The following is a 25,439-nucleotide window of genomic DNA, read 5'->3' as shown; positions in this document are numbered from 1 at the left end:
AAGAGCAGCCAGCTCGGTTTCTCCAGGGAGGGAGGAGGCATTTCAGCAGCTCTGGACAATCGGGGAGTCGTCCTTGCAGACAGCCTGGTACCTTCTGTTTCTGTGAGGAGCTCATGGTGCAGGCTTCTTCCTTGGGCTCTGCTGGGTGATATATTGCCCCATGTGGCTGTTGGCTCACATCTGACCATTTTCTACAGCTCTGAGGTTGAGCAGCATGTAGGGGGCAAGGTTGGAGGTAGCAGGGCTCTTGCCGGAGAAATCTTGGCTAAATTCATTCAACACATACTGAGCACTGGCTGTGTGCCAGGCAGTGTGTTAGGCACTGAAGGTGCACCAGTGATAAAATTGTTTCCCTTAAAAATGCCCTTGACTCTTGAGGAGAAATAAATGGGATATATACTGAACATGGCAGCTGCTCTGCTCAGGGGCTCCATTTTCTCCCCTAAGGAATTTTTTGGCATTGGGGCAACATTTTATTGGATTCTCCCATGGGGACCTGTCTCCAGGGGCTGGAGTCATTCTGCCTTGTGGGTTTCATTGGCCTGGGGGACCTGCAGGAAGACCCTGGGGTGGAATCTGTTTTTGAGCATTGTGCCTACAAGGCCAGCATTGGTTGGGGTGTGGTGCTGTGTGAGGCACCTCCCTTCCAGACTGTGCCTACCCATGAGGCCTCAACTCAGGCTGGGAAGGAAGCCTTCCTGTCCATGAGGGCAAGATGAACTTTGGAAGTGACCCCAGTGGCATGTCCTGCTTGCACTGTCTTAAGTCCTGTAATAGAACAGGAGGGCCGTGAAGGCCCTGATCCTTAATGTCCTGGGATTGGGGGGAGAGTGACTAATCACCATTTAGCGACTGTTTCCTATGTGAAGTGTGTCATGTGGCTTTAATGTTTTCATAGTCCTGTAAAATGGGTACTATTATTGTTCCCATCTCAAAGATGAGGAAGTAACGCTCACGGAGCTTGTGGAATGCCAAAAGCGACACAGCTACCGGAATTTGAACCTGGGTCTCTTTGATCCCAAGCCTCTTGTGCTCTCTCTCCTACCTGGCTCCTGTGGGCAGAGCCCAAACTCTTGAGCAGGAACACTCAGAGTGGGTTGTCTCTGTGTACAACTCCAGGGCTGTTTGGCCACGAGGTCTTCTTTGCAGAGGTCCCCAAGGCCAGGGCACGAGGCAGATGGTTCTGACTACTTCTTCACCCTGTGTCTCAGCCCGTCAGCTGTGCACCTGATGTGTTTGTCTCCCTGCCTTCCCCCAGTGACTCTTTTGCACGCAGCATTACTCAGCAGGAAGTGGGGTGACTGAGAACCTACTTCAGGGGACCTGGAAATAAGGGCTCCTAACGAATGCCTTGTGCAGAAGCACAGTGGGCTGACCAGATGCTCAGTCTGAGGGTGCCAAAGGACACGTCCTGTTCCCATCCACTCTCCTTAGAAGTCCTTGGGGATTAACCTGTTCACCCTCCTTGGTTTCTGTCCCGGCTGCTCACTAGTGAATAGCATGTTCCCTGTGCTGGAGAACTTGCAGGCTCCCCCCTGTCTGCAGGCCGATTGAGCCTGGGATGAGAGGGAAGTCTTCAGCAATTTGTTCCTGCCGCTGCTCTGCTTCCAGATAACCTTTCTGAGGCAACATTCAAAACAGGGTTGGGTTCTTCCCTGTGGAAAATGGCCTTCTGGGCCCAGCCAAGTTTCCCTACATCTACCTTGGCTGTCCAGTTCTTCACCGCTCTGTTCCCGGTAGGTAGCACAGTGCCTGGTCCTGGTGTTTTAGCACGTATTTATTGAATGAATGATGAGTGCTAAGTTAATTCTGGGTAAGTTTGAACTGCAGAGTTCAGACAAGGTCCCTCTCTCTTCTGCCTCTTACTTGGGTTGATCATCCTGACGGACAGATGGTTCCAAACGATCAGTATCTCTGAGCCCCCACAGCTTTTAGGGCATGATGGTGCCCTTGCAGAAGGTTTCTGTCATGCTCTGGACCGTGAATTCTGCTGTGGAGTCAGGTAGTTTACTGAGGAGTAACTTTCAGTGCAGAGAGGAGGGGGCCTGAGAAGCACTGACAACAGGACACCTCCCTGCAGAGAGGGAACTTGAGGAGCTTGGGTGCAGGGACCAGGTACTGCTGACCTTACCTGGGACTCAAGCAGGTCATTTCTTCAGGTGATGAAACTTGTCCAGTGACTAAGACGGGCAGAAAGGCTGTGTTGGGTACCACCTTGGACCTGTGGGGATCCAGAGTTGGTGGATGGAGTTCAGACTCACAAGAGCACCGGCTGATCTGGGGTGTGATGTGGAGTTTCAGGGTTGGGGTCACAGGAAAAGAGCATCTGTTAGCTTTCTGTTATGTCTGCAATGTGTGCTGCTCTCCCCGCCTTTGTCCTGTGCATTCAGGTAGATTTTGAGCAGGCAGCCTAGAACCAAGGGTTGGTACAGGGAAGAAGGTTCCAGGTATGTGGCCTTGTGTCTCAGACTAGGGATCTTCCCAGGTGGCTCAGTGGTAAAGAATCTTCCTGCCGATGCAGGAGACACGGGTTGCATTCCTGGGTCAGGAAGATTCCCTGGAGGAGGAAATGGCAACCCACTCTAGTATTCTTGCCTGGGAAATCCCATGGACAGAGGAGCCTGGCAGGGTATAGTCCATGGGGTCACAGAGAGTCTAGACAGGACTGAATGACTAAATAACATCATCATCATCTCAGGCTAGAGATAATGGCTCCGGGTCTGGGTGTCTCTCACGACTTCTCCCATTGGACAGGTGGCACGCAGCTGTGATGGGCTCTTCCGAGCTGAGCTCAGGCCCAGTGTCTGACAGTGTGGACCCCTGTTTCCTGGCTGCCACTGCAGTCAGACTCTGATGCCTTTGTGCTCTCAGGGAAGGCTTCCGAAAACTCTAGCCGTGACTCAGCTGTAAAACCCACAGGAGCTGGCACAGAAGGGTGAAAGTGGAGAAAGTTAACAATCAGTCTAAAAATACTACTGCTGATTTGGTCTCTTGTACCCTCTGAGGTAGTGCTAATGAGCTGGAACCCTCTGCCAGGTCCTCTCCTCCCTGTGACTTCGCCGAGAGCCGTCCATAGCCGCTGTGGATTCCTGCCAGTGTGCGGGTAGGGTGGGTCCTCGGCTCCAGCAGAGCACACGGTTCTCCTTAGTCACATTTGCAAAATGAGGATCCACCATCCACTTGGCCACCAGGGCCGGGGGCACCTGGTAAACCTCAAGACTTCCGTGTTCCCTGAGTTGTAGAGGTCAGGATAGGAACAGAGCAAAGAGATCAGGGCCTTGGCCTTGGCCAGAGCAAAGAAGTCAGAGTCACTGGAAGGTGACTATAGGACACCCCCTGCTGCTGCTGCTGCGTCACTTCAGTCGTGTCCGACTCTGTGTGACCTCATAGACGGCAGCCCACCAGGCTCTCCCGTCCCTGGGATTCTCCAGGCAAGAACACCGGAGTGGGTTGCCATTTCTTTCTCCAATGCATGAAAGTGAAAAGTGAAAGTGAAGTCGCTCAGTCGTGTCCGACTCTTAGTAACTCCATGGACCGCAGCCTACCAGGCTCCTCTGTCCGTAGGATTTTCCAGGCAAGAGTACTGGAGTGGGGTGCCATTGCCTTCTCCGAGGACACTCCCTACCCCACCCTTAATCCATCTAGGTTAACGTTCAACATCTGACCTTGATGAAGCACTCTGCCCTCTGATGGGTAGTGGAGGTTGAGATCAGTCATTGGCCTCTAGCATAAGGGACCTGTCACTTCCACTGGATTTTAGGTTGTATGGCTTGAAGAGAGTGACTTTCCAGTAGGTACACTTTATTCTTAAAGTTAGGAAGACATGGCGGCTCCTTCCATCTCGATTCCTGGCTGGTGGGAACCAGTGCTGCTCACTGAACATCCTTGTAGAGGGGAGATGTGGTCTCATGGGCTGAGGTGAGGTGCCAGCTCCCTGAGGAGCCCAGTGTCTCTGCTGCTCTCCTACCTTTGATCTGTAGGTGCTCAGAGAACTGTCTGGCCAGGTCCTTCGTGAGATTGGGCTGAAGACACTCAGGCCACCATAGAGCATCAGATCATGAGTGACAGTTTCTGGAAACTTGGCTCCTTCTGTGGGTGGAAGGAAATATCAAACCCCCTAGAAAATCCTTGCCTCTTGATAATAGGTTTTCTTGTCTTCCTCGTATCTTCTAGTCAAACTCCTCTATTCTTGGCCCCTTCCAGTTTAGTATTTGCAGGAAACTGATGTGTGGAGGTGCTGACAGAACTAGGTGTGTTAACTCTGGTACACGCTGATCTTACATGTTTGTCTGATGGCACTGCCCCCTCCCGTTTGCCTGTGTGGCTGGTATAATGTTCAGTGGGGGCTCTTCCGTGCTTCTTGTTTCTCGGTGTAGAAGTGTTTTTTCAGTGGCTGTGAGGATCCCGGGGAGAGTGACCCTCTTCAGCCTGTATCTGTATGTGTTTAATTCTCTTTGGAGAAAGTATTTGAAACTAGCAGAAGGAATATTGTCACAAATTTGATATGTAACTGTTCTTCTCTCAACCTCTGTTTTGGTGACGGGCAGGGTCAGGATGAAGTAAGTAAGGTTTTTTCCTCTTAATTCCAAATTGTATCTAAGGCAGCACTGTGTCCTTAAATTGAGTAACCTTTATAGGAAAGGGCATAGCTTCAGTGAGCACACTGCTCCTGGGGATACAGTACTGCTTTTCTTGCAGGGCTGCTCAGCAAGCATTGATCACCTGCTTTCTGCCAGCTGTTGACTAGTTACTAATGGAATGAGTGGTAAAGATGGTCCTTTGGTGTGCTTCATAGAAAAGGCAGAACTCTGTACCCATGTGTGCCTGCAAATATCTATACAAGTGTTTTTGACCCTTTAAAAAGCTAGTTTATTTTTTTCCCATTTATTTTTATTAGTTGGAGGTAAAAAGCTAGTTTAAAAGAAGATTTCTCTTATAGGCAGAGGCTCTAAAGGTACTCTGTTGCCATTTTTCCCCTTGGGATTCTAGTCCCAGTTAGTTGTGCTTGATTTCCCTTTTCTGGTCAGATCAGTTGCCTTGAAAAAGATGAAGAAAGTCAAATGAGAATTGATTAGTTTTCCTTCCTGTCATTAAAAATTTTTTTCTGTTTGGAAATTTCAAATTTACAGAAAGTCACAAGTATAAAAATTATACAAAATTCTTTTATTCAGATTCTCCTGTTGACATTTACCTCATTTGCTCTATCATTTGCAATTCTCTCTCTTTATGTATCTCTTTATATAATTTCTTTCTGTACCATAAGGACTAGAGATGTTCTAAAATACACTGACATACAACAAAAGCTATGAACATCAGTCAACTTAAAATTGGTAAGCGTACTCTCATTAAATTCATGCTCTCATTGTTCACATTCCAGTTTTGCCCAGTGACCCAGTAGTGTCCACACAGCATTTTTCTCTTCCTTGTCTCTTAGCAGTTGTCTGCCTGAAGCATTAGGCCCAGGCTCTCTTTGTATTTGCTCCATTTGAGGGTGTGAGCTTACAGAGTTCTTGTCTTGAATGTTTTTCACAATGTTCAGCTTGTTCCTGGCTGTCACATTTCCTGAAACTATTATCACAATCCACGCCAGTCTTTTTAAAATTCTTTATTTGTTCCTGGTTAGGCCTCTCTCCCTCTTTCATCTCCCCCATAGTGTGGGTGGCAGGCTAAGGGGATGTCTCAGAGATCAAGCTCCCTGGGTCATGTCATATGTAGCCACCTTGGTTTCTTTTTTCCTCCTGGATGTCAGTTGCCGTTGTGCTGTAAAAGCTGTATTTGAATAATACAGTTTTTTTAAGTCAGGCGAAGAATTACTTAGGAAAGGTTTAGGGGTGTGGTAAAGGGGAACTGATTAGAAGCTTGAAGTAGCAAGCCTCGGGTTTTTCTAGATTAGCGCTTCTCAGACTTTAATGTGCACACAAATCTCCTGGGGATCTTGTTAAAATGCAGGTTCTGATTCCGTAGGTCTGGAGTGGGGCCCAGGATACATTTTTAATGAGTTCCTACAGCAACAAGGTCCTAGAGAAGTTTTAAGACTTGGATGATTTAGATCCCAAGGTACTGACCTCTGGAATCCAGAGATAGCTTATCTGTAGTTGATGATCTTAAAGGAATTTGAACAGAAGTGTCAAGACCAGAAGATGTAAAGTCCTGAGTATTTAAAAAAAAAAAAAAAGTAGTGAATGGTGTGTTGCAGAGGATAAAGCAAAGAATCAGAAAGGATTGGGTCCCACTCTGTTACTCACTACCTGACAAACTCACTATAAACACTTGGCCTAAAAAAAAACAAAAAACACTTGGCCTTTGAGCCTTGGTTTCCTTTTGTTAAGGTGGGGCAATAATACCCCGTTCTTAGGATTCAGCTTAAGAGTATTTATCTAAAGTGGTCCTGACTCAGTATCTGGAATATCCTAGATGTACAGAGAGTGGAAGCTGCTGTGAGTGAGTGGTTGGAGCTTCCTTGAACCTGGTCCAGATTGTCGAACAGATGATTTGACCATGAGCTCTGAGCCCTTAAGGAAGTGGAGTTCATCAGTAGCCATCATCGGTTGTCATCCCATTTTCTTCTTAGACAGGCTTATTATCCAATTGGAGTGTTACAGACATGATCTCTAGCTTTGACACAGGAATTTGACAAAGCCTCAAGATATCTTTGTGAGCATGTCAAAGAAATTTGTAAGCTAGTTGAGGTGGATGGGTTTGTGACTATTAGATGCATCAATACAGTCGTGAACACAGATTAACATGAATGAGAAATGTGGTTTACACTGGCACGCACATTGCTTTCAAATACACCTTTTTAAAATGTTGGCTGAAGACAGTCACTGTAGTCCATATTTGTCATCCTTGGTGCCTCCAGACACAAGTCATTTGGGCCTGACATCTCCTTAAGCATTTGTCTGCATCCTGCTTCATGCCGTTTTTCCCTCGACAACTCTTGGAGCGCTCTGTAGTGCCACCCTTTTCTGGGATCAACAAACTGCCCTTTATCTTGTTTGTCCCTGGGGGATGGATGGATGGTTGTTCCCTTCAGGATGCTGTTTTCTTGGGTGGAGACTTCTCCCCCAAGCCTCGTCTCCCTCACAGACATTGTTTCCGTTATTCTTACTATTCCCCAGTCCTTTACCTTCTCTGAGGAGCTCAGTGTCCATGTTACGTTTTAACCCCAGGCCTGCTTGTCACTGTGGGTCCGTTTAAGGATGCCGTCCAGCAGTGTAGCCTCCACACACCCCTCTCAGCCACCTCTGATCACACAGGCTGACGGCACCATCCTCGGGACCCAGTCTTCTCGGTCCCCTTCCCCTGTCTCTCCCATCTGCCCCTCACTCCCCTGGTAGCTGACAGCACGTGGCCACTGCTGGTTCTCTGTTTGCCTCTAGTGTCGTTCACCTGTGACACATGACTGTGTCTTCCATCCTCTCTGTGGCTGGTCCATCAGCCCATCGATGGACATATTTCCTCCTCCACATTCTCTTTGGAAAGACCCCACAGCCCGTGTCTAAGCAGGTTCCTGACACCGCCTGTGCAAGCCGCCCATGTCTGACTTGACCTTCAGCCTCAGCCGGGTGCTGGCTGCCCGCCCCGTGTTCCCAAGGTCCCTGGTCAGCCCCCTCAACTGTCCCCGTAGGCGCTGACACGTGTCTCCACCCTCCCTCAGGATGAAGTCTAAACGCCATAACCTGGCTTTCAAAGCTCTGTAAGATTTGATTGTTACCTCTTCATTCACCACCATAAACTTGTTTCCGTAAAATGTGAAGAAAGATGAGGCCCTTCAGGGCAGTGGTAGCACTTTTTAAGACCAGTACAGGTGATCTGTATTGTCAGAGAACTGTCTGTTTTCACAGTGCTTTTTGTTTGTTTGGTTTTTTCCACATCTTGCAGCTCCCAGGAATAGCCTGGACTAAATCTTCACATTGCCCACCCTCCTACCCCCTCAGCATGAATTCCAGGGGCCTGGACTGTGTGTGTCATTGAGACAGGGCTTCGTCAGGCGTATTGAGAAACTTGACAGATAATTTCTGATGGGTGTCGGAATTCAAGCTTGAGAGACACTTGGTTTCAGTATGCAGTTAAGTGCTTGTGCTCAGGAAACTAGTTAAAAGAATGTTTCCTTAAAAGATGAAGTCTTTAAGTGATAAGCTCCCCAACACACACACATACGAGACTGGCCTCCAGCCCTCTTGAGTGTTGGCCAGCAAGTGGAGGCCCTGATTCTCCCCCGTGCGGGCGGGAAGGTAGACTGGTATGTCTGCTTTGGAGGACGGTAGGATGGTTTCGTTAAACGTTAAGGATAAATGCAACAAAATAAAGAAATGCATCCAAGACCGTTCCCTGCATTTAAAAAAAAAAAAAGTAAGGATACACTGTCTTCTCTTGATTCTCTCTGTGGATCAAGTTAAGGATACCCTACCTCTCTTGATCTGAGAGGGACGCGTGGTTGGCTGAGAGGGGAGCAGGCCGATCTGATCCTGTACAAATGCTCTGTGGTGAATGGTGTACCCTGGAAGCATGCTTTCACTTTGATTTCATGCTTGGAGAGGTTTATTCGTGCCTCCCAAGACCCACCACAGCCCCAGCCAGACACTCAGACTGACTTGTATCCCTCGAGGAAACCAGCTTAGGTGACCTGTGTCTCACTCAATCACTAGTGACTAATTGTGAGGTGGAGCCACTCACAGCCACCGTATATTGAACAGTTTCACACGTAAACACATTATTTTGGTTTCACTTCATAGCCTTTTTGAGGGGAGTGTTTTCCCCTTTCTGCAGATGAAAATGAAAAAATCAGAGTAAGGAGGCTTCTTTCTAACCTCAGTGCCACCGTACCTCTATGGCCAAAGCCTTCTCCCACCCCCTCACCCCCTTTTAGTGGATAAAAGCGTGTTTTGCTTTGCTCTGGATTCCTTTTTCCCCAGGGCCAAGTGTGGGAAAATGCTGCTGTCTTCTGCTGTCCACTTACCTCTCTTATCTCTCCTGGCCTCGGATTCACTCTTTTTTTTGATATTTAATATTTAAATATTTATTGTGCACTGGGCTCTGCTGTGCTGAGCACTTTCCATCTGCTATCTTAATTACTGACCCCTCCTGACCATGTTACGGAGCAGTTGGTATTCCACCCAAGATTCCATGAGAAAAGGGAGACTCAGAGCTTCCCAGAGCAGGCAACTGTATGAAGCTGGTATCAGGCTCAGCCAGGATTGCTGTCAGCCAGAGCAGCTTAACCACAGCGTCACTGCTTCTGTCCTAAATGTTTGAAGTCCAGGGTTGTCTAGGAGAGATTCTGCATGGGCTGGAATTCTGCATACAGGAGCCTCTCAAATGAGATGGATGCTCATGCTCTGCCGGACTTCTGCGGCATAGCATGAAATTCTGTGTTTTAGCTATATAGTGTTAGAAAGAAGGAGGGGGGATCATTCTTCTGATAGACACGTTGGCAGGCAGCAAGGAAGGAGTATGGTTTGGGCTTCGTAACTGTCCTGATGGTGTCTCCTGTGATGACATGGGCATGTGTATCCAGACATTGGTAGTGGCTTTCACGAGGGCCCCCCAGTGGCACAGAGTGTCCCAAATGCTACTGACCCAGGGACTTGGGTCTTCAGAAAGCCATCCTATTCCTGCCTCTCATTAGATACCCTGGGTGTACATCTGCTCATTGTGCTCATCACTGTGGTCCTCTCAGGCTTTTGGTGGTCCTGCCTCAGTGTTTCTTGCTCTGGGTGTTAAAGGGAAAGCTCTTGTCTGGGAAGAAGACTAAGAGGTCATGAGATTTTTTTCCCCCCCTCTTCCTAGTACTGAGCATGCTCCATAACCCACTGGGCAATGTTTTGGGAAAGCCCCCCTTGAGCTTCCTGCCTCTGGACCCGCTTGGATCTGACTTGGTGGACAAATTTCCAGCACCCTCCATTAGAGGACCACGCCTGGACACCCGGCCCATCCTGGACTCTCGCTCTAGCAGCCCTTCTGACTCAGATACCAGTGGCTTCAGCTCGGGATCAGATCATCTCTCAGATTTGATCGTATGTAGCTTACTTGAGGGTTGGTGGGGAGGGCAGGTGAGCTTGAGCATGTGGGGTGCGGCTGCAAGGTGGGGTGATGGGAGGCACTAGGACTTCTGAACCTCGGCAGAACAAAGGGTGCCCTGTGTCCCCACTCCTCCCAGTGAGCAGCGCACTCGGAACCTGAGCTGAGGCCTCTTCACCAGTTACTGCATGAGCTGTTAGGAAACAGTTTTGAGAGTAAATAGGAGAGTCCTGGCAGGATTCTGAAGTGTAATTTGTTCCCTAACAAGTTAAACGGTGACCACAAACAGGTCCCTTTGATTTTATGGCTGCAGTTTATTCCGCTGTAAAGATTGGGCTTCCCTTGTGACTCAGCTGGTAAAGAATCCGCCTGCAATGTGGGAGACCTGGGTTCGATCCCTGGATTGGGAAGATCCCTTAGAGAAGGGAAAGGCTACACACTCCAGTATTCAGGCCTGGAGAATTCCATGGACTCTATAGTCCATGGGGTCACAAAGAGTCGGACATGACTGAGTGACTTTCACTTCACTTCACAAAGTGGAATTAGATGAGATGCTCCTAATTCTGTTCGTTGCTTTAGATGGGGCTCAGTCTTAGGAATCTGCCTGGTAACCAGCTTTAATATTGATACTTTGAGATTTTTGTTTAAAGAATTTTCTCAGATCCCTGCCCCAAAGGTTGATTGATGAAGGGATATGGACAGACAACTCACAGAAGAGGAAATAGAGGCAGTATTTCAACTTACAGGAGATACTTTATTGAGTAATTATTTCAGTTTATTTCTTGATAATGTGGTATATTTTTACCCACTTAAATTAGTAGAATTTAAAGCCTTGACACAAATGTGTAGTGAAACTTGTGTTCTCACACGCTTTTGACAGAACACACAATCCTCGTAAAAAGCATTTTGACATCTTATGTCCAGGACTGTGACCAGAGAAGACACAAAATAAGAAGAAGCTACACCTTAAAGTTTTTATTTATAATCCTGAAAACTTGGAAAGTATCTAAATGTTTAGCAGTAGATGGAATAGGTCAGTGAACTGTAACTTGTTCCCTAAAAAGAATATCATAAATTAACTGAAAATGGTTATGAAGATTGGCAATATGAAGGAAAAAACGAATTGGGGAGAAAAAAAATTATTTAAATTATGATATAAGAGCAGCTCTTAAAAATGCATAGGAAGAAAGTCTAAAAGAAAATGTATCAAATACTAAATGGTATTTTTCATAATTTCTATAGTGTAATTATTACTTTATAACACCTGTCATTTAAAAACCTCTGTCTTCCTTTTTCCTTCCCTAGTCAAGCCTCCGAATTTCCCCTCCCCTGCCCTTCCTGTCTCTGACAGGGGGCGGCCCCAGAGACCCTTTAAAGATGGGGGTTGGGTCCCGGATGGACCAAGAGCAAGCTGCTCTGGCTGCAGTCACTCCCTCCCCAACCAGTGCATCAAAGAGATGGCCAGGAGCTTCTGTGTGGCCGTCCTGGGACCTCCTCGAAGCTCCCAAAGACCCTTTCAGCATAGAGAGAGAGGCCAGGCTACACAGGCAAGCTGCAGGTAAGTGTGGGCGTGCACCTACGGTGGGGCCTGAGCCCTTGTTCTCGGGGCAGGCAAATGAACTGTCCAGAAGAGGACTTGATTGCATGGTGAAGTCTCTGCATCTGCACAGAATGATCTGTTCTGAGGAGTAAGTGCTAATGGGGACAAACTCGGGAACGTCTTTGAGTCGGAGCAGAGAGGGAACGAGATGACCGAGAACCACAGGGTCATGCCTCTTAGCGTTTGGATCCATCTGTGACTTGTTCTCTTCCATGGAGATCATGCACTACTGTTGCTTTTAAGTTTTTGCCTGGGTGGATGCCTTAAGAGAAACCCTGGCAGTGGTGCCTAGAATTTTGTCTGCCTCCCCCCCCACCCCTCCCCATTCAGAGACATGTCAGGCACAACCCACACTGGAGCCTCCTTCCCCAAGACTTTCTGATTGGTATCCAAGGGATGTGTGGGTTGTCCGTTTGTCCACCTCCAAGGTAACGGATGTCTGTTGCCATTGCTTCCCTATGAAGTAACTTTACCATGCTTTTGGGTGAGGCCATTTTATCGACTTCTGTTTTTGTTCACAAAATATTGCTGATGGTGCCTAAATTTCCTGCTGTAGCAACACATTGGACCTGTGCCTTTCAGAGAGTGGCCTTCTGTGTCATTGTCCTGAATGAAAATGATGGTTCATTTCACTGGCTGTGCAGTCCAGTTGTGGAGGAGGAGAGTAACACAGGCAAGGACTAGTTGGTACCCACTGAGGTCAGTCTCTGATCTGCAGGGGCACAGACTGAGTGGGGACAGGCTTGAATACTGGTACGATAGAAGGCTGGACTGGTCAGTCACCAAGAACAGCAGGAACTTGAGAAAGTTTAGGGCAGGCCAAACAAAAGATAGTTTCAACTCTATACAGCGACAAGGGTTTCTTAAGGGTTTCTTAACTGAGTCAGAGAAACTTTATAAGAGGTGTGGACAGAGTTCTGTTTGGTATAAACAGGAAGCTGAGAGATTGGGAGAAAATCTCTTATCTTACAGTGCTGGCATCAAGAAGGCCCAGTGTCTCCTTCAGCACCATAAGGATAGGTCTAGGGATGGTGCGGAATGGTTCTGACTTGAAGCAGTTGTGACCACATACTTGTCTTGCTGGTGGTGGTTCTTACTGTCAGTGTCCTGACTTGTGTGAGTGATGAGCTCACGGAGCAGACAGGAGAACAGAATGATGTTCCTTATTGGAACATTTGCAGAGAAGGTCCATTTGGACCAGGAAGCATTTAGGATGTTGTATGAAAAATTGTCCAGTTTGCTTTCAAGTACAGGTGTGCCTTGTTTTATTGAACTTCACTTTATTGCACTTTACAAATACTGAATTAAAAAAAATTTTTTTTTGGAGTACAGTTGATTAACACTGCTGTGTTAGTTTCAAGTGTATGCAAAGTGATTCAGTTATAGGGGTGTATGTATCTATTCTTTTTCAAGTTCTTTTCCCATTTAGGTTATTACAGAATATTGAGCAGAGTTCCCTGTGCTATACCGTAGGTCCTTAATGGTTATTTATTTTAAATAGAGCAGTGTGTACATGTCAATCCCAAACTTCAAATCTATCGAGATTGCTTTTTTTTTCCCTAACAAATTGAAGGTTTATAGTGAGCTGTGTTGTCAGATGATGATTAGCATTTTTTAGCCAATAAAGTATTGTTTTTTTTAAACATAATGTGGTCACACACTTAATAGACGAAAATATAGTATAAATACAACCTTTATATTCACTGGGAAACCAGAAAATTTGTATGATCAGCTTTATTACAATGTTCGTTTTATTGTGGTGATTTGGCACAGAACCCTGAAATGCCTCCGAGGTATGCCTATAATTCTAAATTCAGATTAATTGGTATTGTAAGCAGTGACTAGATAGAACGGTCTTCTGGTGAGTGTGTCAGTTTTATGTTTGAAAATTGCTCAGGTTGAGATCGTTTTCACCTGCACGTATGGTTTGCCGTTCGTCCCAGTTTTAGTGGAGAAACAGAACTGGTGAATCAGGGTTACCATCCTGGGCTGGCAGGTTTGGAGAGGTGTCCGGTGTCTTGCCTTTCAGAGTAGTCATGGACGTTCGCCCAGCAGCCAGGCTAGGGACGGTGGCCTGTCTCTCCTTCATAAGCAAGTTCACCATGGAGAAGGGCAGTGCCTCTGTGGCTTCTCTGACTCCTGTTTCTCTTTGTCTTCTGCCAAAGCTGTGAATGAAGCCACCTGCACGTGGAGCGGCCAGCTCCCTCCCCGGAACTACAAGAACCCCATCTACTCTTGCAAGGTGTTCCTAGGAGGCGTCCCTTGGGACATTACGGAAGGTGAGCTCTGAGTCCTTCTGCTTCAGGTGTTGAAGGTGGCCCTGTGTTTCCAGAGCATGAAACTTGGCCTTGAGGCCAGACCAGGAGCTGAACCTCTGCCCGGGCCCAGGGTGTGGCAGGAACAGCTGTGAGGGGAAAGGTGCCTTCATAGACCCTGCAGTGCTGCTGGGTCTGGTGCCCACATGTGTCGCTGGAGACCTGGGCCAGTTCAGAGTTGTTTGTCCAGGAGGACAAGCGACACTGGTGGCCCTGTGCTCGTGCCCTCCTGGGGAGAAAGCTGCCTCAGCGTCTGCCATGCTTTTCCGTCTCTCTGCAGCTGGATTGGTTAACACCTTCCGTGTGTTCGGCTCTTTGAGTGTGGAGTGGCCTGGTAAGGATGGCAAGCACCCCCGGTGTCCTCCCAAAGGTAATATGCCGAAAGGTAATGCAGACATGGTAGGAGCTTTTTCTCCCTCCCCAGTACCTGATCGCACTGGGGGACGCTGGGATGGCACATGCATGCTGGTAATGTGGTTCGGGTGTTCCAGAGCACAGAGCTCTTGGCACTTCTCCTCACCCAGCACGCTCCTGTGTTCCTTCTGAGCTAATGTTTCACCTGTCCATCCAGACTCACACTGCAGTGGGGGCTGCCTGGAAAAGCCCGTGCACACCTCCCTCCAACCTGAACCCCAGCAGTTCCTGTTCTCTCAAAGCGAGGTGTTTGAGAAGCTTTCCTGTACTTGCCTTTCCTGTACTTGCTGTCGCCTGACCTGATTCTGAGATCCCTCTGGAGTTAGCAGGAATGAGGACCAAGTGTCTGAGTCCTCACTGGTCTGAAATGAGATTCCCTCCCTGTAGAAAGGAGCAGGTGCTATTTTCATGCTGCCCCATCTTCACTGATGTACTGAACCAGTGATCGAACTAGGCTTTTAAAGAAGTACCTTCGCCCCCTCGCCACAGACCCGGTGTTGCTCCTTCCCCCAGGAAAGCCAGGCTTGCTGATGTGAGCATGCTTTGTGCTGTGATGTGAAGAGCTGTGTGGTGACGATGGGACCCTCTGTCCTGCCGCACCCACCCTTCCCTTACTAGATGGGAAATGGTGAGCATCCCTCCCCGCCATTGGAAGTAGGACACAAATGTGTCTTACCCATATGCCATCTTTCTTGGGGGGAAAAAAAACCAGCAACAACACTCTGCCGTAAATGCCCGGCTGAGGAGTAGCCCCCCCAAGGGATGTTAATGCAGTTTCTCCTTCCCTGGTAACAGGGTATGTGTATCTGGTCTTCGAACTGGAGAAGTCTGTCCGGGCCTTGCTTCAGGCTTGCTCTCATGACCCGCTGAGCCCGGATGGCCTGAGCGAGTACTACTTCAAGATGTCCAGCCGGAGGATGCGCTGCAAGGAGGTGAGCTGGTGCAGAGCCCTTGCTGGATCAGGGGCCTGGCTGTGAGGAGGCAGGCTTCATGGGGAGGTGGGTACGCAGGTGCAGACGCGAATTCCTACTGAGGGGAGAGGGCTGCTCTTCTTGCCCAGCGGTGAGTGCAGCAAACACTCTCTGAGGTATTAAAGCCGCCGCTGCCACCTCTGGGCATTAACGGTCTGTGTGTGCTCCTGCTCATGGAAATCAGACTGTGTCCCAGCTCTCACTCTCCTTCCTACTCTAACCAACACTTCCTTCCCAAACCTCTTCTCTTAGAAATGAGATGGGCTCTGCTTGGTCTTAACATCTACAGGTGTTTCTTCTAGTCCTGCCCTCACGCTGTGCCTGCTGACCTCCCAACCTGTGGTGGGTAAAGCCCTCTGTAGCCGCCGCCCCCCGCGTGGTGACTTCTGCACTGCCGTTCAGGGCTTCCTTAGTACGTGGCTCTCTCCATCTGATTCTCTCTCCCTTTGCATCTCTGCTGTGTCAGCCTTGTATGCGATTAGCATCATGAGTCTCAAGCGAGGAGTCATCCTACCTGGGGCCTCACTGCATGTTCTTGGACCCTGCCTCAGGATTTCTAAGTCAGTTTGGTTGGAGCTTGAGAGTCTCCACCTTAACCAAGTTCCCCAGGTGGTGCTAGTGGGTGGTGTTTGAGAATCACTTGTCAAAGAAAGTTCTGAACTCAGGAATCGGTGTTACTTTTAAAAATTTGATTCTAGAGTGTATTTTGTGATATTGGACTAGATAGTCAATATCGCTCAAACCTCATTCCCTCATTTATAAAATGGAAAATTGAAATGCCTGTATTAGTAAAAAGATCTGCAGTTGCCAGGACTTACAGGGTTGAGGATGAACATGCAAAGCATAGAAGATTTTGAGGATGGTGAAGGTGGTGAAGGTGCTGTCTTACGATATTAAAGTGGTAGATTGTTGTTGCTCAGTTGCCCAGTTGTGTCCAACATGCCATTATACAGTTGCCAAAAACCCCATAGAGTTCCAGTGGGAAAACAGACACCAAGTGTGAACCCTGATGTAAACCGTGGAGTTGGGACAATGATGTCAGTGTAGCCTCCGTGATTGGAACAAACATACCACTGCGGTGCGGAGCATTGAGAGTCAGAGAGGCTGTGGAGGCAGTGGGTATACAGGGACTCCACACTTGGAGCTCAGTTTTGTTGTGAACCTAAAGCTGCTCTAGAGAGTGAAGTCTACTGAACACTGTGGGGTAAGGGGGAAGATGCCTGCTTCACTGAGATGGTCACATTGGATTAAAGTAAGAGGTCCACATTACAGAGCTGACTCTTGGTTTTACAGATGTTTCCTGGTGTTGGTGCGCATTTTGTCCTCTGGCTGCCCGCAGGGACCCACAGCTTCCCCACCTTCTCCCCTTTCTTGCTGCGTGGAGTTCATACAGCTATCACTGCTTTTGCGGTGAGAGGCTACCACGGACCCTCCCCTGCTCCAGTGCCCCTGCAGACACCTTCCTGCCTCCTCATCACCTGGCAGTGCTGTAGTCTCTCTTGGGTGCACGGACTGTGGGCTGCCCTGGTTCTCATCCCTCTCTGACTCTCTTACTTCCTTGTATCTCCCCTCCATAGTGGTAGGTATTCGATGCCCCCTCTTCTTTCCCAATCAGACACACTACCCACTTTTGTGGCCCTCCTCGTACCTTCGATCGAGACTCACCTCTCTAGGCTCATGTCCTGCTTGAGCCCCACCATCCTACAGGGCCTTTCTTCAGGATGTCCTGTGATCGTGTACTCTGACGTTTAAGGAAGAGACTTCCCTGGTGACTCAGTCGGTAAATCGTCTGCCTACAATGCAGGATTCCTGGGTTCAATCCCTGGGTCGGGAAGATCTCCTGGAGAAGGAAATGGCAACCCACTCCAGTATTCTTGCCTGGAAAATCCCATGGATGGATGGAGGAGCCTGGTAGGCTACAGTCTGTGGGGTCGCAAAGAGTCGGACACGACTGAGCAACTTCACTTTCACTTTTCACTTTGGAAAGCTTGGTGGCACCCGGGATGTGATACTTTCCCATGGGAATGGAAAAAACAAGATGGGCTTTTGCATCTTCAGTGAAATCGGCTCCCCATGGTAATGAACTTCTGCCAGGGTCTCATTCCAAGGTTACCTCAGTCTGCAACCCATCAGTCCTGATTCTTCTTGTTTTCCCACCATGCCCAGGTGGTCTGGATTCTGCAGATTTTCCTCTAGAAGAATATTCTTGGTTGTGGCCTGTTCTGTGCCCAGCTCCCCCAGCCTTCTCCTGGTCTTCATCACCTGTCCTCTGTACTACTGTTTTGCCTCCTTGCTGGTTTTCTGCCTCAAATCTCCTCCTGCTTTGAGACCTTTTTTTTTTTTTTTAAAAAAAAAAAAAAAAAAACAACTTCACAGATTAATCTTCCAAGAACACTTAGTGATCATCTGTCAACCCACTTCATTCTGGAGCCTCCTGCCTGCTTTGCCAGATTCTGTTCTAGGCTCAAGGGGTTTGGAGGCAGAGGGCAGAGTCTGCTCCTGCCCTGGTGTCTTTCTGCTCTGCTGAACCACAGTGACCTCCTGTATGTGACCGTTGACCCTGCGTCTCTCTGGCTATCCCACTGCTCCTGTCCAAGCCCTCTGATATGCATGTTGGGCCAGTAACCATTCCACACAGATACCTTAAGGGTCCCCACCCTCTGTCCTTCAAGTTCCTGTCCTGTCATTTCTCTGTGAGCCCTTCCTGTCCAGGGACTCGGGACCATGCTCTGTGTTCATCAGTGTCCATGGTCCTTCATTGGAACCCCACCGTTGAAGTCTGTGACAGAGTACCAGGATCCTGGGTGTGATAGTTCGGGACAGTTCTTATTCTTCAGGATGAGTGACTACTACTCTACCATTTGTTGTCTTTGCACCACTTTGGACTCACGGCCTCAGTGAGATTCAGGTCTAGCTGTACTGGGGTTGAGGGTGCCTGGGACCGTGTGGGGCTCAGCCTCACGTCTGCAGCACGGGCCTCCCCCTGCGGGAGCCCCACCATGGCTCCCTGCTGGAACTGACACACCTGTGGGTGCTTTCAGGTGCAGGTTATCCCCTGGGTCCTGGCCGACAGCAACTTTGTCCAGAGTCCCTCCCAGAGGCTCGACCCCAGCAGGACGGTGTTCGTGGGTGCTCTGCACGGGATGCTCAACGCCGAGGCCCTGGCTGCCATTCTCAACGACCTATTTGGTGGTGTGGTGTATGCTGGGATTGACACAGATAAGCACAAGTATCCCATTGGTGAGTGTCCCACTTCTGTGTGGGACAGCTGGGCGGCCCCCAGGGTGTAGACCAAGATTGTGACACTCTCCTATGGGAGTGGAGGCGAGGCCTGACCCAGGCCTACTCATCAGCATATACCAGCAGTATAGCATCTTTTTCTAGATACGCTACCAGTACTGATCTCTCTGTATCCACCCCTCTCCCCCCGTCTCCCTTGAAGGGGAAAGAAGTTGATAGGAGCCCTATAGGAGGTGATAGGAGGTGAAAACAAAACAGGAGTGTTGGTTTGAAGGCCAGCATTCACAGCCAAACCATTCTGAGACAGACAACAGGTAACACTTTATTAAAAGGCTGGGACTTTCCTGAACTTGCCTGGTTTCCTCTATTAAGAGGCCTTGAAAAGTGGTCTTGTTCAGGGTCAGAGACCAAGCCAGGCTGAGGCAGGACTCAGGGTGACCCAGGCAGCAAAGTGTGGTCACAGCTCACGCTGTCCTAGCGGAGGGGAGTCTGGGGGCCTGGCCACTGAGAAAGGTCAGGTTCCCAGTCGTGACAGAATCGTCTCAGTGCTGGGGCTCGAAGGTGGAACAGAGCCTGGCCTTCCTGATCAACAGCAGCTCCCCCCGCCCCCACGCACCGTCTGCCCACCCACGGCGCGTCTGGGCAGGAAGGAGCGCGGTGTGAGCATCGCAGTGGAACTGCACACTGTGGGGGGACCTCAGAGCCCTTGGGGCGGAGGCGGCGCTGGGCAGAGGTGCTGCTCTGACTCCCCTGCCTGGCCTGCCGTCAGCTGTGCTCTGCCTGTGTCTGGCTTTCCGCTCTGAACTGGAATAACCACGCCTGTGGGTTTGCCCACACAAAGGAGTCTCTTTCGTCCCCCGAGGGGCCATTCCTGAGGGGCTGTGCCACCATGGTCTGCAGTTGCATTCTGACGTGGTGCCACCAGCTGATCATGTTGAATGCCACCTGTTGAAACGATGATATGTTGGGTTAAAGAAAAAATATTACTGAAAATATTACTGAGATTAATTCCCCTACTTTTCATTCATTCCACTACATTCCTTAGACGTGGTTACTGGGAATTGTTAAATTTACACAAGTAGCCTGCGTTTACGTTTCTGTTGGGCAGCACCATGCTGATCTAGGAGCAGGTTTTCCTGAGTGTTGACATGCGGCCTTTGGGAGACTTGGGCTCAAGGGTGAGTTTCTCGTCTTCCGTAGGCTCTGGTCGTGTGACTTTCAACAACCAGCGCAGTTACCTGAAAGCAGTCAGTGCTGCTTTTGTGGAGATCAAGACCACCAAGTTCACCAAGAAGGTGAGTGAGCTGGTCTGCACCCTCCTCTGGGCCATCTGAGAGGTCTGGGTGGCCACCACTCAGGGCCGGCCCAAGACGAGAGTGGTGCCATGCTGGCTGTGAGCCGGGCTTCCACTGACGCACCTGAGGGTCAGGGTTGGAGGTGGGCCTGGTCTCGGCTGATGAGAATGGATGAGAGCCTCAGCATGGGGTCACCTTCCCTCACTGTGGTCCTTGAGCAGCATTGCGAGCTAAGCTGACTTCCATCCTGACCTGCATCCTCCAAGCACTTGCTTTTTGCTGGGTGGTAGCGTTCCATGTCAGGTTTGCCGAGAAGGCCAGGCAGTAACATGGGGTGGCCATGCTGTGCACAGCCAGCCTGGAAGCTGCTGCGGTGATCTTGTCTCTCTTGAGGATCTCTGGGTCCTCTGCCCTATTTCTCTCTGGGCCCCTTAAAATAGGAACCACCTTGTGCTCATATAGGTGACCCACACCCACCCTCCTCTTGTGGCCCCTCTGGCTCCCAGTGAGAAGCAGCCCCTAGTGACCCTGCTCTGCCTCTGTCTGCAGGTTCAGATCGACCCTTACCTGGAAGACTCTGTGTGCCATCTCTGCAGCTCCCAGCCTGGCCCGTTCTTCTGTCGGGATCAGGTGAGGCCCCTGGGCACGTGAGCGGTTTACAGAGCCCTTGCCCTCAGTTAGACGTTGTGTCACGTTCGTCACATGGAGCATGGAGGTCTCAGGTTCCTCGTGGTTGTCTCAGAGCGCAGCAGAAGCAGCAGTGATGCTGACCCTGAGCTGCGGGGAAAGCCCATGGAGCTGTCTTGGTGCTGTGGCCTCCCGTCCTCGGGGCGTGCTGTGCAATGCGGCACTGCTGCTCATGGGTGGTTTTCAGGATAACAGGGACCCAGGCAGGTGTGGCCAGCACTACCTGTGAGCCAGCCAGGTCCTGCTGTTCTGGCTCTAAGCCCTTTAGGTGGATTCTTCCTAGGCGAGGCATCTGTCTCTGTTGACTTCTGAATCTCTGGGCTGCTTTGGTGCTGCTACCTGGTTTGTACCCAGTTGTCAGAAGCAGGCGGAAAGCAGCCCGGCAGCTTTGTTGCATGCTTCTGGGTGGTGGAGCACAGATCTGGATTTATTGGACGGAGCTTGTCGTCCTCTGTGTGTGTGTGTACTCATGCCCTGAGGATCTGTGCCAGTGCACAGTCTGATTCAGCAGGTTCAGAGCATGGCCCGAGACTCCCTGTTTGTGACAAGTCTCCAAGTGGCGCCTGTGTTGCTCTTGACAGGAGTTAGGGACCTGGTCAGGTACCAGCGCTGTGTCTGTATTTGCAGCTATGTTTGCAGTGGAGCTGTCAGGTTTGGAGTCTGAGTGGATGGTAGTTAAACCGAGGCTGCAAGAGGAGGATGTGAAGTAAATGTGGGTTGCTGGGGAGAGCTTGAGATCACGTGTGAGCCTGATGAGCCTCTTCTCACAGGCTTGTGGGTGTCAGTGTGTTTCACAGATGGTCCCCATTTTCAGATATCTGGAAGTTAGTGGCCTGCCTGAGGTTACACAGCCAGCAGGAGTGAGGGGCTGGGACTGAGATGTTGATCTACATGAGCAGTCACCTCTCCTCACTGAGTGTGACGACGAAGCCACACTGCCTCGCCTTAGGGCCTGGAGTCACTGTCTTTGAACGCTCTCCTGTATTGTGTGTGGCCGTGTGACCCACGTGCCCCACAGGAGGTAGGACGGGCAGGGACTGGAAGAGCACCTGGTGCTCAGAACTGAGGAGGGGAGTTGGCGTGGCCGCTACACACTAGGAGCCCAGCGTGCGCAGTTGAGTGCAGGCGCCCGAAGAAGCCAGCCACGCCTCGTGTTGGGGATGAGAGGAGTCCCCGGGGCCCACAGAGGCCATGAGGAGTGCCCACACCCTCGCGGTTGCAGCGGGCAGTGCACGCGGCCGCCCCGGCGGGTCTGACCCAGGCCTGGCTCCCCTCCTCTCTCCCCTCGCAGGTGTGCTTCAAGTACTTCTGCCGGAGCTGCTGGCACTGGCGGCACAGCATGGAGGGCCTGCGTCACCACAGCCCCCTGATGCGGAACCAGAAGAACCGCGACTCCAGCTAGAGGGGCCTGTGCGCCCAGGGCCGGCCGCCTCCACAGCCGGCCCACCTGCCACCGGCGACCAGGGAGCTGGCTTCCCAAGGACAAGGGAAATCGTAGTCACCTTTGCACTTGCTGAATCTGTCTTTGTTTCTGCACTAATTAATGCACAATGAGTTTTGTCGGGTTTTGTTTTCAGAGGGTGTGCCAGGGCAAGGACCCTCTGGCTCGCCCTCCAAGCGACTCTGTAGTTTTCCCAGATTTTAGTTCCTCATTTTGCCGATGAAAAGCAAAAAAAAAAAAAAAACAAACTACGTGTCCAGAAGGTATTGACACGACACCTACATCTAGGTTTATTTATTAAAAGCGCTTTTTTACATTCCTTGCAATACTGATGGTGATGATGTGCAGGTCTCATTGGTTTCATTCTTGCAGTTGCCATACAGTGCCTTTCCATTTATTTAACCCCCACCTGAACGGCATAAACTGAGTGTTCAGCTGGTGTTTTTTACTGTAAACAACAAGGAGACTTTGCTCTTCATTTAAACCAAAATCATATTTCATATTTTACGCTCGAGGGTTTTTACCGGTTCCTTTTTACACTCCTTAAAACAGTTTTTAAGTCGTTTGGAACAAGAGATTTTTTTTCTTTCCTGGCAGCTTTTAACATTACAGCAAATTTGTGTCTGGGGGACTGCTGGTCACTGTTTCTCACAGTTGCAAATCAAGGCATTTGCAACCAAGAAAAAAATTTTTTTTGGATTTGAAACTGGACTGGATGAATGATGTTTGAGCAGCTGCTGTATATAGTTTTAAAATGGTTTATTGCACCTTCTTAAGTTGCACTTACGTGGGGGGGGAGGGTTGATAGAAGTTTTTAATCACAAAGTCACAGGACTTTTTTCTTTTGTAACTGAGCTAAAAAGGGCTGCTTTCTGGTGGGGGCAGATGAAGGCTCACAGGAGCCCTTTCTCTCAGAGGGGACAAGTACCCTACCCTGATTTCCTTCGTTTGAGAAGCATATGAAGCAACAGTTGCGGTCGACTGAAATGCTACTGGAATTTGAAAACTTGACTTTTTCTTTCTTCTTTCCTTCCTTTTTTTTTTTAAAAAAAAAAACAAAACTACTTGCCCCTCTTTGGGAAGCTGTGTGCCAAAGAACCAGTGTCATAACGCCCCTCCTCCCTCCTGCTGAGCTGACGTTGCATTGTTGCATATCCCAGCTACTCTGTGGGTTTCGTGAAGCTGTGTGTGAAGTCTCTACCTCATTGTAGTATATGCAGGCAAGACTGCACTCTCCTACAGGTGTGTGGAGTAAGCTGTGGTGTAGTTTTTTTGGCACATAATAAACACGTTGCAGCAGAGTTCCGGTTCTGTCTCTGTGTCTGAGGTGGGGGAATGGGGACAGTGAGACACTTAGGATTTCAGAGTAAAAATGCACATTTCCTTGGATCTTCTGTAGTGGATGGGATTCCTGCCCAGGTTAATGGAGGGGCCATGTGGGGACCTGCCCCTTTAAGTCATTCTTGTTTACTTCGTGCACCTTGAACGTGCCTTTCTGGTAAGTGGATACCTTTGGTCCAGGTATGTAAAAAGGCCGCACAAATAAACTTTCTCGGGCTCCTCTTGGGCTTTCCAGGTGGCGGTAGTGGTAAAGAACCCGCCTGCTAATACAGGAGGCAGAAGAGACATGGGTTTGATCCCTGGATCAGGAAGATCCCCTGGAGGAAGGCATGGCAACCCACTCCAGCATTCTTGCCTGGAAAATCCCATGAACAGGGGAGCCTGGCAGGCTACATACAGTCCATGGGGTTGTGAAGAGTTGGACACGACTGAGTGACTTAGCAGGCAGCAGGCAGGGGGCTCCTCTTCTCATCATCCTAGACCCGTCTTGGAGGGACCGGAGGATAGCTCCTTGGGGTCCACACAGGCCACTTGTTCTCAGCTCCTCCTGTACACCTCGGAGCTTTCTTCTTCTTGGGAGGCTTCCTATCTCTTGGAGTCATCTATGCTGACCCAGTTCTTTACTGAACGGGAGTAAATTTTTGCTATTCTTCGGGACTGTCACCTGGACTCTAACCTCACAGGCTTCTAGGATTTGTTAATCCTGGTCTACTGATGATTTTTTCAGGTAGGTCGTGCCTGGGCCCAGCTGCTGGAGCAATTTCTGGAAGATTCCATTTTAGTCATTGGTAGAGGGAGCTCTGCATGCTGAAGCATCCCTTCCATGAAGAGATGCAAGAACTCACTGTCATGGTGGGCGGGGAGTCCTGTCAGCCAAGGTGTGGCTGGCTGCCGCCTCATTGGAAGTTCACTGGTAAACTCCTGCAGCTCTCTCGGGGTAGGGGCTCTGACCCGCCCTTTTGGTGTCCTGTCCTGTTCAGAGTCATCTCTTCTCTCAGTTCGTCTCATTCTGGTCCATATGCTGCTTTCAGGGCACGAGCTTCCTCTCCTTCAGCCTTCCATTCCTATCAGTTTAGAAGGACTGACTGTCCAGGAGTTGAGGGATGAGGCACACAGCCTGGTGCCCCTGACCTCATCCAACCTGGGCAGCCCAGCCCTTCCTTAAGTCAGGTGAGGGCCCGGAACCCACTTCAGCAGAGGTGGAGAGAAGGAGCAGTACTCCTGAGGCTGGGCGCCAGGGTAGTAAGGAGCCAGTGCTGTTGGCTTCAGAAGGACTAGGTTTGAGGATGGGTAAGACAGGAACAGCCTGAAGAAGCAGTGGTGATTGGAGAAGGTGCCTCAGTTGGAAGCACTACAGGTGAACTGGGCCCTTCTGGTAAATATTTGAGAACAAACTTTGTGCTAGGCATTGTTCAATGCAAAACACTGCTGTCACAATTCATCCCTAGCTCAGAAAGCTGAGACAAGTCACTGTGACACGTGCTAAGAAATGCTAGAGCAACATTAAAAGGATAGCAGTGCTGGATCATTGAAAAAGCAAGAGTGTTTCAGAAAAACATCTATTTCTACTTTATTGACTATGCTGAAGCCTTTGACTGTGTGGGTCACAATAAACTGAAAAATTCTGAAGGAGATGGGAATACCAGACCACCTGATCTGCCTCTTGAGAATCCTGTATGCAGGTCAGGAAGTAACAGTTAGACCTGGACATGGAACAACAGACTGATTTCAAATAGGAAAAGGAGTACAGCAAGGCTGTATATTGTCACCCTGCTTATTTAACTTACATGCAGAGTACATCATGAGAAACGCTGGGCTGGAGGAAGCACAAGCTGGAGTCAAGATGGCCGGGAGAATATCAATAACCTGATATGCAGATGATACCACCCTTATGGCAGAAAGTGAAGAACTAAAGAGCCTCTTGTTGAAAGTGAAAGAGGAGAGTGGGAAAAGTTGGCTTAAAGCTCAACATTCAGAAAACTAAGATCATGGCATCCGGTCCCATCACTTCATGGCAAATAGATGGGGAAACAGTGGCTGACTTTATTTTTCTGGGCTCCAAAATCACTGCAGATGGCGATGGCAGCCATGAAATTAAAAGACACTTACTCCTTG

The 25,439-nt window shown here is 49.4% G+C and overlaps 1 protein-coding gene across 16 annotated transcripts in view; it reads left to right on the top strand.

The window, feature by feature from the left end:
* Nucleotides 1-23,284, top strand: part of CPEB1 (cytoplasmic polyadenylation element binding protein 1) — a 108,887-nt gene extending 85,603 nt beyond the window's left edge. For all 16 annotated transcript variants that reach the window (XM_043922225.1, XM_043922226.1, XM_043922220.1 and 13 more), the window contains 9 exons: nucleotides 9,790-10,016; nucleotides 11,326-11,578; nucleotides 13,786-13,899; nucleotides 14,216-14,305; nucleotides 15,145-15,281; nucleotides 18,362-18,560; nucleotides 19,761-19,855; nucleotides 20,405-20,485; nucleotides 21,834-23,284. In XM_043922225.1, coding sequence (XP_043778160.1) covers nucleotides 9,790-10,016; nucleotides 11,326-11,578; nucleotides 13,786-13,899; nucleotides 14,216-14,305; nucleotides 15,145-15,281; nucleotides 18,362-18,560; nucleotides 19,761-19,855; nucleotides 20,405-20,485; nucleotides 21,834-21,944 — 1,307 coding nt within the window. In that variant the 3' untranslated portion in view covers nucleotides 21,945-23,284. The remainder of the gene's footprint in view (nucleotides 1-9,789; nucleotides 10,017-11,325; nucleotides 11,579-13,785; nucleotides 13,900-14,215; nucleotides 14,306-15,144; nucleotides 15,282-18,361; nucleotides 18,561-19,760; nucleotides 19,856-20,404; nucleotides 20,486-21,833) is intronic.
* Nucleotides 23,285-25,439: the final 2,155 nt, after the last annotated feature.

This window comes from Cervus elaphus, chromosome 13 (genome assembly GCF_910594005.1).
Source record: "Cervus elaphus chromosome 13, mCerEla1.1, whole genome shotgun sequence".
In the NCBI taxonomy this organism is placed as follows: domain Eukaryota; kingdom Metazoa; phylum Chordata; class Mammalia; order Artiodactyla; family Cervidae; genus Cervus; species Cervus elaphus.
This window is presented reverse-complemented; position numbering and strand designations above follow the sequence as displayed.